The 14,116-nt window shown below is 46.9% G+C and overlaps 1 protein-coding gene across 2 annotated transcripts in view; it reads right to left on the bottom strand.

Annotated features, from left to right (window-relative positions):
* Positions 1–2,166: 2,166 nt before the first annotated feature.
* Positions 2,167–14,116, bottom strand: part of ATAD2 (ATPase family AAA domain containing 2) — a 94,806-nt gene continuing 82,856 nt past the window's right edge. For both annotated transcript variants that reach the window (XM_077809832.1, XM_077809831.1), the window contains 2 exons: positions 8,987–9,115; positions 2,167–2,368 (listed from right to left, as the gene is read on the bottom strand). In XM_077809832.1, the coding sequence (XP_077665958.1) occupies positions 2,315–2,368; positions 8,987–9,115 (183 nt within the window). In that variant the 3' untranslated portion in view covers positions 2,167–2,314. The remainder of the gene's footprint in view (positions 2,369–8,986; positions 9,116–14,116) is intronic.

The following is a 14,116-nucleotide window of genomic DNA, read 5'->3' as shown; positions in this document are numbered from 1 at the left end:
TCAAGGAAAGAGTCAGCTACCAGCTTAGCACATGCAGAATGACCACTGAATGCGTTTTTGGAAGACTAAAGGAACGCCGTCAACGTTTACTCACAAGATTGGATCTCTGTGAGAAAAACATCCCAATGATTATAGCTGCTTGTTGCATTCTGTGTAATATCTGTCATGCAAAGGGGGAAAGCTACTGCTAGGATGGAGGTGGAGTGGCTTTGAGCAGCCAGACACAAGGGCCGTTGCAAGAACCCGACATGGAGCTATGCAGTTGACGAAGGCTTTGGAAGAGCACTTGTAACAGTCAGCCTCACTCGCGTTCTGTGCTAGACTGTTCTCTGGGCCTGAAGCTTTGGGTGCTGTTAGTAATTGAGCATTTATAAATATTAAACTGTTTTGCTGAAGCTCTGAATTGTCGTGCTTGCTGTACATGGTCAGTTGCACATAACAAAGGAGAGCTCCTAGGTGCACTCAACAAGGTGGAAAAATCAGGAAAAAGGATTTCAAAAATACACAGGGGACTTGGGGAAATGGCTTCCAGTCTCCGTGAGCCCTGGGCAATAGAGTTTAAAATTGTGACCAGAGTGATCACTGTCGTAGGGAATGGGGACATTGTGGGACTGCTGCTACAGGGTCAACACAGGTCATGCCCTGGCTATACTCACACAAAGTTCACCTCAGTAGGTCAACCATAGCTCTATGTCATTAGGGAAGGTGCTTTTACTTTGTCACCATCATTGGGTGCTTATGCCGCCCAGAGACAAATTTTAGTGCACAAGTAGGTTGATGCAAGGCGACTTACGTTGAGCCAGCTTTAGAGTTTAGACCAGGCCTAAGCGTAGGAAATGGCTATAGTTGAGGCTTTGAAATTTCTGGGGGGTGTCTTCACTTTGTGTGGTCTACAGCAGTGTCTCCAAAGTTGAGTGCGCACAACCATTCGTGGCCCTGGGGGTGCGCGATTCAAAAAGTTTGGAGACCCCTGATTTACAGGGTCTTTGGGAAATAAATCCTTTTCTGAAGGTGTGATGTCTTTCACTGGTGCAGCTACTGCTGCACCAAACTTGGGTTTCCAAAACCTAAGAAATGTTTTTTGGTTTTATGTAACGCTTTTAATATTTGGTTTTATCCAGAAATCTGTTTAGATCTTATAACATCCTCAAATGAGGCATGTGCAGGAAACCTTGCGTCTAAATAATGCTTGAAAAACACAGGTTTTAAAAAAAATTAAAATAGAGTTCCTTGCAAACCACAGGCTTCCTGCCCTGAAGAGTCATGCAGGGTATTTTTTGGATGCTGTGTATATATGATATTTCTCTTGGTTGTTTACAGAAGAAAGGTAGCATCCCAAGCTGGCTGCCACTCATTTGAGTGTTAGAGAATCTGCATGTTTCTGCTTGAGCCTTCCACAGTGAAGTCATGGCTCCAAGCATATGGGAGAGGTATGTCAAAGCCTCAGCAATGCCTATCTTACTCAAAACCTCATACTCTGGTAGAACAAGGGTCAGCAGTTTGTGGCAGCAGGCCATAGCTCACCCTCTCCCTCTAAGGCTCCTGAAGAACTGGATCCACCACATACATGCCCCCCCCGGCATCATGTCTGCTCTTTGCCACAGTATTAATTGATGTATAAGTGCTAAATAGTTATTCTAAATTGTGAAAGAATCACATGCTTATGTTTTCAGTCTTAAAGAACTGAGATTGTAACATCAATTTATCCTGTGGTTAGAGTACAGAAAAATCAACTAGATGATCCAACTTCTAATACAGCACCAAACAATACTGATCTATATTCTGTAGGGTGAACCCCTCCCCACAAAAAAACTTCACACACATTAAGGCTGAATCATTAAGATCTCAAAATCATGACATGCTACGTCAATTTGCAAGCAAATCTGTGACTGCCCCTTTCTGCTTGTGCATTACACAACTCCGTAGTTACATAATCAAATATTACTCAGATATTTTGCACAATTTTAAATACATTACTTTGTATTTTTTCATATTTTTGTCGTCATAATTGTACAGTATATCTTAATTGACTTATGCAGCTCTTTGAGTGAACACATGAGAGGGGACTGCTGGGCAGACTGATCTCAATAGACCAAAAGCCCTCCTGCTCTTCCATTTTACTAATTATCATACTAAAGGTAGCATTAAAAAAACCACAATTAGAAATAAGCAGTTTAAAGACTTTACTTGATCTTGTCTCAATATAGTTTAATATATTTATACATGTATATGCACTCTGATATTGAACTATGCACAGGTAACAAAGGACCATAAAATTAAAGTAAAAGATTAGAAAAGTAGAAATCAGTTAATTTTAGATATTATCATCTTCAGTTTGCTTGAAGACTGCAATTTCTTTTTTCATTTCCTGAAAGAGAACAAAAAACAACAAGCATGAGTGGAAACTGTTATTTTATTTATATTATATAATGATATTTACAAATCTTGAAAAACTATAGAAATCACTAACCATTGTATATATTTGACAAATTCAGCTAAAATAACTATAATAAGAAAAAGGTTACTCACCAGTAACAGTTTTTCTCCAAATGTATTGCCTTTGCATATCTATACTGTAGAGTTATGTGCCCTGCCACATGAGATACACAGTCCTTTCTGGACACATTCACATTCAGGATTCTAGAATCAATGGCATCAAAGCCACCTAACTGTCCTTTCCTCTCTAGCTTCAGACACATCCTTACATATCCAGAAAAAAGGGAAAGATGGAGAGTCAAGGGCTGATCTGCAGAGGCAATACTTTCAGTGGCCATGCAAGCAACCAGTTACAGGTAGAACAGACTAGAGCTGAAGGAATTAGTCTATTCAGATAGTATCATTATTCCCAGACATTCTGCCTCTTGACACAAGAAGAAGACAGAGCTTTCTCCTTGCCTGTTCAACCACCACATTTTCCCAAATAATACTAGGGCAATCTGCACTGCCTTTCCTTCTTTGGATTAGAGGAAAACATAAAATAACCCGATAGCCCTGAACTCCAAAAGACTTGTGCATTCTGCATTCCTTGGGTTCCATGAGCCCAATGTTCTAAATGAGTTCCCTTCTCATGCTCGAACCATATCACTATGGATGGATTCTGGGTCGAGAAAGGCATCCATTTCAGGACATTGTGCAAGAATGCAGATGGCCTCGTTGGATCCAAACAATCAGAACAGAGGATCCTTTCTGATCATCAGACGTGGAAGACTGGATCTGGAGGACCAGTGCGTGGAGGAGGAAATCTTTCTTTTAAGAGAAGTTGTAGAAGGCTCAGCAGAGCAACTGGAGCCATTCATAGATGAACAGCTCAAACACTAGGACAAACATCCATGCATTTTGGATCTAAAGACTAGATTTCAGACCACCTAAGAGTCTCAGTGTTGGAATTGCCTGATGTGGACCTTTGATGCCTCCTGAAGATTTCAGCTCAAGTCTGGCTGAACATAAAGCCTCTTCATGAGAAAGAGTTTGAGAATCATGCTCTCTGCGTAGTTATTGTAAATCTGCACAGGCAGAAAACATTCTTTAAGACAGACATTAAAGATGTTCAAGAATTGGACACGTTAGCCCAAAATTGAGAGAGTTTAGTGAAAAAAACGGTTACCTACCTTTCGTAACTGTTGTTCTTTGAGATGTGTTGCTCATGTCCATTCCAAGTAGGTGTGCATGCCGCATGCATGATTGTTGGAAGGTTTTTCCCTAGTGGTACCAGTTGGGTCAGCTGTGGAGCCCCTTGGAGTGGCGCCTTCATGGCAGTGTACATAGGTCTCTGCCAACCTGCCGCCTCTTCAGTTCTTTCTTGCCGGATACTCCGACAGAGGGGAGGCGGGTGGGTCTTGGAAAGGATATGAGCAACACGTCTTGAAGAACAGTTACGAAAGGTAGGTAGCCATTTTTTCTTCGAATAATTGCTCATGTCAGTTCCAAGTAGATGACTTCCAACTAGTCCCCCAGAGGAGGGGTCAGAGTTCACCAATTGGCAGACTGCAGCACTGCTCTCCCAAACGTGGCATTGTCTCTAGCCTGCTGTGTGACATAGTGCGACGTAAAGGTGTGAACAGACTATCACGTAGCCACTCTGCAGACATCCTGAATGGGGACCTACACTAGGAACGCCGTAGATGAAGCTTGCACTCTCATGAGGTGCATCGTCAATGCTGGGGCTGGTATCTTTGCCAGGTCATAGCACGTCCTGATACAGGCTGTGATCCAAGAAGAGATTCATTAGGATGAGACTGGCAGTCCTTTTAATTTTTTCAGCAATGGCGATGAAGAGTTGTGTTGACTTCCTAAATAGCTTTGTCTGCTCAATGTAAAAAGCCAGTGCCCGTCTAACATCTAGGGAATGGAGCATGCGTCAGGGAAGAACACCGGTAGAAAGATGTCCTGATTTGCATGAAATTGTGAGACTACTTTAGGGAGAAAGGCTGGGTCCGGCTGCAACTGCTCCTTGTGCTTATAAAACATTGTGTAAAGGGGCTCAGACATTAAAGCTGAGCTCAGACACTCTTCTGGCTGCAGTTATAGTCACAAGAAATTCCACTTTCCAAGAGAGAAAAAGCAGAGAACAAGTTGCTAGAGGTTCAAAGGGGGGCCTATGAGCCTTGAGAGGACCAGGTTATCGGGCCGGTTGCTGCACCTATGGGTACAGCCTGTCTAGCCCTTTAAGGAAGCGTCCAACCATGGGGTTAGCAAATACTGACCGCCCTGCTGCACCCAGGTGGAAAGCAGAAATAGCAGCCAGGTGCACCTTGATTGACGAGACTGCCAGCCCTGGCTGCTTTAAGTAGAGTAAGTAGTCCAGTATAAAGGGGATTGAGGACTGCAGTGGAGAAGTGCCCTTCTGTGAGGACCAAAGAGAACCTTTTCCACTTGGCCAAATAAGTGGCACAAGTGGAGGGCTTTCTACTGCCAAGGAGAACCTCTCTAACCAAATTGGAGCACTAACAAATTTAGGTCACGTAGTTTCCACATGGTGATGTGGAGAGACCCCAGGTTAGGGAGCTGAAGGCAGCCATGGTCCTGTGTGATGAGGTCTGGAATCATGGACAAGGTCATTGGCGTGTCCACAGAGAGGTCCAACAGCGTGGAAAACCAGTGTTGGCGGGGCCATGCGAATCAGCGATGCCTTGTCCTGCCAGACCTTGAGGAGGACCTTGTGGATGAGAGGAAATGGTGAGAACATGTATAGCAAGCACCCTTGTCCACGAGAGGAGAAAGGCGTCTGCAATCAAGCTGGGGCTGAGATTCAGGAAGGAGCAGAACTCCTGGCACTTCCTATTGCTTCATGTCGTGAACAGGTATACCTGGGGAGATCCTCACCTCAGGAAGATATTGCTGACAACATCCGGTTTTAGAGACCATTCGTGGCCATGGAAGGATCTGATGAGGCAATCAGCCAGTTCGTTGCGTGTGCCCAGCAAATACGACGCCTCCAACTGTATTGGGTGTGCAATGCAAAAGTCGCACAACCTGAGGGCTTCCTGGCACAGGGGAGAGGAGCGAGCACCACCCTGTTTGTTTATATAGAACAGCGCTGTGGTGTTGTCCGTCAACACCGATACACATTTGCTCTGAAGATGGGCGCGAAACATCTGGCAAGCTAGACGCACTGCACGCAGCTCCCTGACATTGATATGGAGCGATAGTTCCGCTTGGGACCATAGGCTTTGAGTTCTGAGGTCGCCCAGGTACGCTCCCCACCCCAGTGCCAGTGCATCTGTGACTAGCAACAGCTGAGGTTTGGAGAAGGGTAGTCCCGCACAGACTGCCTGTGGATCGAGCCACCACTGGAGAGACTCGAGAACCCAAGGAGTGTGTGTGACCAGTCTGACTAGATGGTCCCAGTTCGGCCTGTACACTTGGACCAGCCACGCCTGAAGGGGACATAGGCGCAGCCTTGCATGCTGCACTACATAAGTACACGCTGCCATATGTCTGAGCAATTTTAGGCAATTTCTGGCTGTTGTGGTGTGGAACCGGTGGAGATGGTGCTCATGGCCAGAAAATGAGACTCTTGGAGGAACACCCTGGCCTCGGTGGAGTCCAAGAGGCCCCCGATGAATTCTATTCTCTGAGTGGGAGCTACAGTTGACTTCACCACATTGAGGATGAGACAGAGTTTGAGGAACAGAAGACATACCAGGTTCATGTGTTCCTCCACCTGGGCTCAGGACTGGCCCTTGATGAGCCAGTCATCTAGGTATGGGAAGATTTGCACCTGACTCTTTTGAAGAAAGGCCATCATGCACTTGGTGAACACCCAAGGGGCCACCAATAGGCCGAAGGGGAGGACCGTGAACTGACAGTGTGTGCTGCTGACCACAAATCGCAGAAACTGTCTGTGGGAAGGGATTATGGAGATGTGGATGTACACGTCCTTCAAGTCGAGGGCGGCATACCAGTCCCCCAGATTCAGAGAGGGAATGATGGAAGCCAGGGAGACCATGCGGAACTTCAATTTCTTCATGAATTTGTTGGAGGTTTCGCAGTCTAAAATGGGCCTGAGCCCACCCTTGGCTTTGGAGATTAAGTAGTAACGGTAGTAGTATCCCCTGCCCCTGAACTCCAGAGGAACCTCCTCTACTGTCCCAAGCTGTAGAAGTGTTTGCACCTCCTGCACTAGAAGTTGCTCATGAGAAGGGTCCCTGAAGAGAGAGGGGGATGGGTGGGAGGGAGGGTGGAAGGAAACAGAATTGGAGAGAATATCCCAATTCTACCATGCTGAGGTTATTTGAGCCCAGGCATGCTAGAAATGGGATAGATGGTTCACAAAGGGAGGGGGAAGGATCTGGGCATTGAACTGGTGTTCCATCCTCAGGCGCACCTTCAAAAGTTTGGCTTTGAGCTTGAAGGCTGCTTAATTGAGCCCTGGCCTTGGCTGGAGGAGGACTGAGATGGGCACCTCCTGTTACTTCTGCCCTACTTTCTGCTGTAGTCCTATCTAGGATGGGCAGAATAGAAGTGTGGAGCGGCCTGGGGCTTAAATGTTTCTTTGAGGGGCCAGCATGTGCAGCCCCAAAGACTTGAGGGTCACCCGCGAGTCCTTAAGGCTATGAAGCCTTGAGTCAGTCTGTTCCCGCTAAAGGCCAGAGCAGTAGAAAGGCAGATCCCGGATTAGAGACGGGTGTGTGCCACAGCATGTTGGTGATATTCTGAATAATTCTGATGCGGGGCAGAGCTACCCTTGAGGTCCCTTCAGGGGACATAATATCCACCATGAGATCCATGTCCTCAGAGACCTCTTCTGCCTGCAAGTTCAGGTTCTGGGCCACCCTCCTGAGCAGGTCTTGATGGGCCCTGGTGTCCACAGCGGGCAGGTGTGGTGGAAGTGCCTGCTACCAGCTCATCTGGGGAGGACCCCCAACTAAAACTTAACTACTGTACTTATCAGTAACTATAACTTTATTACTAACTATACTTTCAAACTATTTACAGGGAGAAAAACAGAGTCCACTATGGAATCGCTTGCTGACGCAAGAGGGAAGCTGCTCCAATGACCGTTACTGGTGGTAAGAAGGAACTGAAGAGGTGGCGGGTCAGAAGGGATCTATATATATGGTCATAAAAGCACCACTCCAGGGGGCTCCACAGCCAACTCGATGGGTACCGCTAGGAAAAATCCTTCCGACGATCGTGCGTGCGGTGTGCACGCACCTCCTTCGAATTGAAATAAGCAATCACTCGAAGAACAAGAGGAGCACCCCTTTCTTTTCCATATTTAATAAGTACAGTAACTCCCCACTTAACGTCCTCTCGCTTAACGTTGTTTCGATCTTACGTCCCTGCTCCATTACAGAACATGCTCATTTAAAGTTGTGCAACGCTCCGCTATAACGTCGTTTGGCTGCCTGCTTTGTCCACAGCTGGCAGCCCCCCATCAGCTCCCCTATGCCCCCCATCCCCCAGCGCCTCCTGCCTGCTGGCAGACCCCGCAGACCAGCGCCTTCCCCCTGCTCCCCCGGCCTCCTGCCCGGAGCAATCAGCTGGTTTGCGGCATTCAGGAAGCTGCAGGGAGGAGTGAGGACGCGGCGCACAGGCTCCCCCTCCCTCCTGAATGCCGCAAACCAGCTGATTGCCGCAGGCAGGGGAGGAAGGGGGGAGGCTGTGCGCCGCATCCTCGCTTCTCCCCCCAGCCTCTTGAATGCCACAAGACAGGTGATTGCCGCAGGCAGGAGGCGGAGGGACCAGGGGGAAGGCGCTGATCCGTCGGCAAGCAGGAGGTGCTGGGGGGCAGAGGGAGAGAGGGAGGAGCTGATAGGGGGGTTGTCAATCTGTTTAATACCTGTATTAAATTGCTTGTTTAATGGTATAATGAATGGTATAATAAAGGTATATAATGCCTTTTGTCTGGCAAAAAAAATTTCCCTGGAACCTAACCCCCCCATTTACATTAACTCTTATGGAGAAATTGGATTCACTTAACATTGTTTTGCTTAAAGCCCATTTTTCAGGAACATAACTATGTTAAGTGAGGAGTTACTGTAGATGAATCCTTCATGAACACAAGCCTAAGCACTACACAGAAAACAAGCTTAAATGACTATACTTGCAAAAATAATAAGATTAATCCTCCACAGGGTGAGGTTGGATTATATGCCTGCACTGGCAGGCTAAAAGAGAGGAAATAACAGAGTGGGGCCCTTTTTGTTCCAAAATGTTGGCTCTGAAGAGTACATATGTGGTTTAACGTTTTGAAAAAAGTTGTGTGGGTGAGACTGTCTCCATATTCAGTCAATTTTTTTGTCTGCTGAATCTGACAACAATTGTGCCAAATATGATGGTAGTTTTGTGATATGGATACATGTCCGTTAGATGGAGATCAATAATTTATTTCAGACAGGCTACTAAGATGTGGACAGATTAGTGAAAATGAAACAAGATAATCCTTACATTAGGAATACTCATAAATATCAGTTGTGTAAGTAGAATGCAGTTTATTATCTAACATTTAAAAGAGTGATTTAATATTTAAATATATGTTTACCTGTATTAATTTGGTCTTGTCATAGTCTTTGCGATGTCGATAAATACATTGGCTGAGTATTGCATAAAGTTTTTCCAAGTGAAATATATTGTAGTCTCTACTTTTTTCGGTGACAATCTTTAACAGTTTCTGGGGGGGAAATGTATACATTTAAAATTGTGTTAAAAATCTGCATAGGCTTTTCACATGTCCAGTATCTGAACATATATAATAAAGCAAGACATTTCAATGGCAAAATAACTGGGGAATTTTGTATCATTAACAAAAAAGTAATACACAAGAGAATAGTTTTCAGAAAGAATTGAGATATGCCTGTTAGTGTTAAGCAAATAGTTAATTTTTTTATGCTTCATAGAAAAAGGAAGTCTAAAAATTCTCAGCCAGACCAGCAATAGCACAAACACTGTCATGTGAAGGATTACTGTTACAAGTTAACTCTTCTCCCAGAACAGCAGGAAGTGACTCTTAAATGACTAAGCCATTCCAGCAGTAGCTACATCTTGCCTCACTTGACAAGAGGAATGGATGTTGCAATGCAGGGCCTTCAGGAGTGGGTGTCAGGCCATAAGATACCCTTAAGTCTCATTCACCCCAAGGAAATCTAGCCAGCTAACCCAGAGAGTCAGTGGGCTGGGAGCAGTTACAGCCCACAGACACTTTTCCAGCGGAACGGGGCTGAGACAGAAGGAGCTCAGTTAGGAGGTCCCATTCAGGGCTGAAGAGCCCCAGAAATTTTGGTTCCTCATAAGAGGAGCAGAAGGAGGAAAGATTCTTCTCACTGCTGCATCACCCCCAAAAAGCTTTAGAAGCTGGGATGGCAGGGGTAAGGGAGGAGTGATGAACTGCAACTCTTTGGAGATGGTGGCAGATAATCTGAGGTGAGAGCAAAGGGCATATGTCTGAAAAAGCTATGAAGAACTCCATTAAACTTTCCTTTAAGTTTCTATGACAGAATTCCCACATAAAAATGATTATAGTTCCTGAAGCACCTATGAATTGTGCCCCTTAGTAGGTCCTTAAGGTTCTAGGCCTACTATGAAAAAAAGAAATCCTCTTTCTTGGAGAGATTCACTGAATGTATTGAATAATCTGAAACAAATAAATTTGAAGGGATTTAGTCTGTTTCATATAAAAAAAAGTTATTTTACCTCTACAAATTAGGTCTGAGCCTCAGGATAGAGGAAAAGTTGTAGTAGGGTGAAAGTAAAAAGAGAAAGTTACACCACAAGGTGAGTAACAATGGTTCTTCGAGATGTGTTCCCCTATGGGTGCTCCACTGTAGGTGTATCTGTGCCCCTGCACCTCTAATTGGAGATTTTTGATAGCAGTGGTCCATTCAGCCTGCACTTGCACTGTCCCTCCCTTGAGGCTATCTAGCACTGCGCAGACAAACTCCCTCAGTTCCTTCTCTACCGCAGAGTCCCATATTTACTCCTCGGGGAATTCTGCGCCACTGCACAATGCAGAATTTGCACAGAATTCCATGTTTCTCATGTAGAATTGGGACCACAGAGCTTCTGGCTGCCACTAGACTCTGCAGAGCCCAGCTTGCAGTGAGCAGAGCACCCAGCTCGCAGTGAGCAGAGCACCCAGCTCAGCAGGGATGAAGGCTCTGCACGCTCTGACTGCCTTACTTGATCCTCATTTTCTGGGGGATGGGAGAGGGCGCAGGAGACCCAGCTGTGGCAAAGGGCGAAGAAGGGCTACACCACATCACATCCCCAGGGGAGACAGTAAGGAAGCTGTGGGGGAGTAAAGGTTCTGGGGGTGCCTCACAGCTGGGCTCTGGGGGAAGAGGGGTGCAGTGTCTGGTCTTTGGGGCCAGGGAGTAACCCATAGCTGGGCTCTGGGGAAAGATGAATACCGGTGTCTGGACTCTGGAGGCCCACGCATCCCCTCCAGCACCCCTCAACTGGAACTGGGTTGTCATACGGGTTTCTTTAACTCTCTACTCCTGGGGGAATCTTTTCTGTTGTGTGTATTGTTGATATACTTGTTGACAGGTATTTTGAAATAAATAACCAAAATAATTGAAACTGGAGGGATTATAGTGTGTTTTGACAACATATGCAGAATTTTGCAGAACTTCAAAATATATTATGTGCAAAATTTTTATTTTTTGGTGCAGAACTCCCCCAGGAGTACATATTGAGAACTCTGAAGTAGAGGGGAGGAGGGCAGGTTGTGGAGCACCCATAGGGACACACATCTCAAAGAACCATTGTTACTGCACAGGGTGAGTTTCTTTTCTTTCCCTTTCTCTCCTTCTTCTTCTAGTAGTGTCCCTATGGGTGCTCCACTGTAGATGACTTCACAGCAGTATCCCCCATGGAAGGCTTGGGCTTTGGAATGGAGTCTGTTACTACAGAGAGTACTCAAAGGGGGGTCTAGTCAAAGCTGTAAGAATTAGGTTAAGATCCCAAGTTGGAGTATGTGGTCTCACATGTGGGAAGAGATACCCAATGCCCTTAAGGAATGTATGTATCAATGGGTGAGTGATCACATAATATCCAGCTACTTGATGGTGGAAGGCTGTCACAGCTGTGAAGTATACCATAAGGGAGCTGGGCGAGTTTTGACTTTTTGAGGTCTAAAACGTAGTCTAAAATCAGAGAGAGGGAGGATGAGGCTGGGTCTACGTGCTTAGAATGACACCAAATTTGGAATCATTTCCATTTTTGTAGATAAGTACGTTGAGTGGTCAACTTTCATCTGTGTAGCAACACATCTTTCACCTTGTCAGAGCACTCAACCTCTAAGTCTTGGAACCAAGAAGGAGCCAAGCATGGAAGCGCAGGATCTGCAGGTTGGGGTGAAGGATCAGGCGGTCATTTTGAGAGAGTAGGTGAAGAATGGACCAAAGAGGAATACTGCCATCTGTGCCACGTAAGGGAACAAGACTTGTCTTGGCCAGGAGGGGACAATCAGAGTAACACTTGCTTTGTCTCACTGAATTTTCAGCAGGACTTTGGCTAGAAGAGGAAACCAGGGGAAAGGCATACAATACCACGTGTCCCACAGGAGGATGACGGTGTCTCCCAGTGAATGGTTCCACAGACTGGACCTGGAACAGTAACAAGGACATTTCTTGTTCTGGTAAGTAGCGAAGAGATCTGTAGTCAGGATTCCCCAAGGGGCGAATATGTTGCAAAGCACCTCTGAATTCAGTTCCCATTAGTGGTTGTTAGAAAAGTTCTGACTGAGACTGTTGGCTGTCATGTTCTGTATCCCTGGTGCTGATATGAGCACGTTATGAAGGATGCACCAAGTCCAAAGTTTGAGTGCTTCTGTGCAGAGGGAGAGAGATCGCCCCGTGGAGATTTATGTAAAACATACAGGTCATATTGTGTGTCATAACCTTTGTGTGGGTATTCTTGATGAATGGTAGAAAGAGTGCACAGACATTCCTGACGGTCCTCAGCTCCAAAAGACTGATATGGAGGACTGATTCTGTGGAGGACCACTTGCCCTGAACCTTGCAATTGTGTAGGCGGGCTCCCCAGCCTATCAGGGAGGCATCTGTCATAAGAGTCAACGGTGGTGGTGGTTGCATGAATGGAACGTCTGCTCGAACATTGGATGGGTCTTTCCACCAGTCCAGGGAGTGCCATATTGTGGAGAGCATTGATAGCAGTTTGGTTAGTCTGCCTCTGTTCAGGGAATAGACAGAATGGAGCCACATCTGAAGACACCTCAAGAATAGTCGAGCATTTGGACTGACAAAGGTGCATGCTGCCATATAACCTAGCAGCTGCAGGCAGTTCCTGGCCAATGTTTGGGGGCTGGCTAGGACTGTCTCTATGAAATTCGTGAGGGTGGTTAGCCTGTGCAGCAGGAAGAACGCTCTCACTTGTACTGCATTGAGTTTGGTACTGATAAACTCCAGTCACTGTACAGGGATCAGTGTTGATTTCTGTATGTTGAGTTGCAGGCTCGGCTGTGCAAGGTCGTCTGGGTAGCTCGTACTGTGTCCTCGAATGAGGAAGCCCTAAGCAAGCAGTCATCCAAATATGGGTAGATAACAATACCCAGTGTTTGCAGGCAAGCCGCCATGACAGAGAGAACCTTGGAGAATACCCTGGGTGTGGACGAGAGGCTGAATGGGAGCACTCTGTACTGATAATGATCCTGGACAGTAACGCTGTAGGAGACAGTTTGGCAGACTCTCAGAGACACTAGATGCCTGCAAAGTATGTGATTCGTACGTCGCCCAAGGATCCCAATACAATCATTGGTGAGGGGGAAGGGCATAGGTGGTGGAGGTTCCCAAGGAGGCCTGTACCATGATTGCATGTCAGCTTGATGGAACTGATGGCCTCAGTGCTGGCATCTGCAACAGTCTCTGTGCCGAAGTCCGAACCTGCCTCGGTACCATGTGGTGGGAGACAGTCCCTGGGCGACGGAGAAGCATGCCCTTCCGAGGTGACAGATTGGGAGCCCCTGGAGTAGGGACAATGGGCCTAATGGCACACCCGCAAGGTCCAGAATGGCCACTGCGCCGGCTGTAGCACCATGGGGTGGTGGGGGTGGGGGGAGCGGCTTGAGCTGCCTCCTGCCTATAGTGGCACCGTTCCGACCAGTGCCGGCGGCGTCTCAATAGTAGGACTCCACCTCTGAATCCAATGACTGAGACTCCAAGCATGGAGACTACAGCAGTGCCCAGTGGGACAGTGCCGGGGAATGGTGCTGAGGGAAAGGCGAGTGATGTTGCATCCTTGCTGGTTTGCCTCTGGACAGCACCGCGCTCACTTGAGGTGCCAGAGGTCTGTCTTGCCTGGCGGGGGACTGCTGTGCAGTCATGGCGATCAGGTCCCTGGCCGCCTTGAATGTGTCCGGGGTGGAAGGGAGCTCCAACTCCTCCACTTGACACTCCTTAACAGGGGAGTCCACTGGCACTGGACTCAATGGACCCTGGTGCTGGCCTGAAGTCACCAGTGCTGCCTCCTGTGAGGTAGGCCTGGGTGCCCCTGCATGGGATGCACATCACTAGCGCTGTCTGTCCCAGCTGCTCTAATCGTGGGTGAGTGCCCTCTATCAGTCTTCTTGTGAGGCACCAGTGAGTGCCAGCCGCTGAAGATGCGAACTTCGATGCCAGGGAGCGTGTTGAGGGTTTCTATGCAAAGAGTCTTT

The sequence above is a fragment of the Eretmochelys imbricata genome, chromosome 2, assembly GCF_965152235.1.
Source record: "Eretmochelys imbricata isolate rEreImb1 chromosome 2, rEreImb1.hap1, whole genome shotgun sequence".
Lineage (NCBI taxonomy): Eukaryota > Metazoa > Chordata > Testudines > Cheloniidae > Eretmochelys > Eretmochelys imbricata.
Note: the sequence above shows the minus strand (reverse complement) of the source record. Positions and strands in the feature narration are given on the sequence as shown.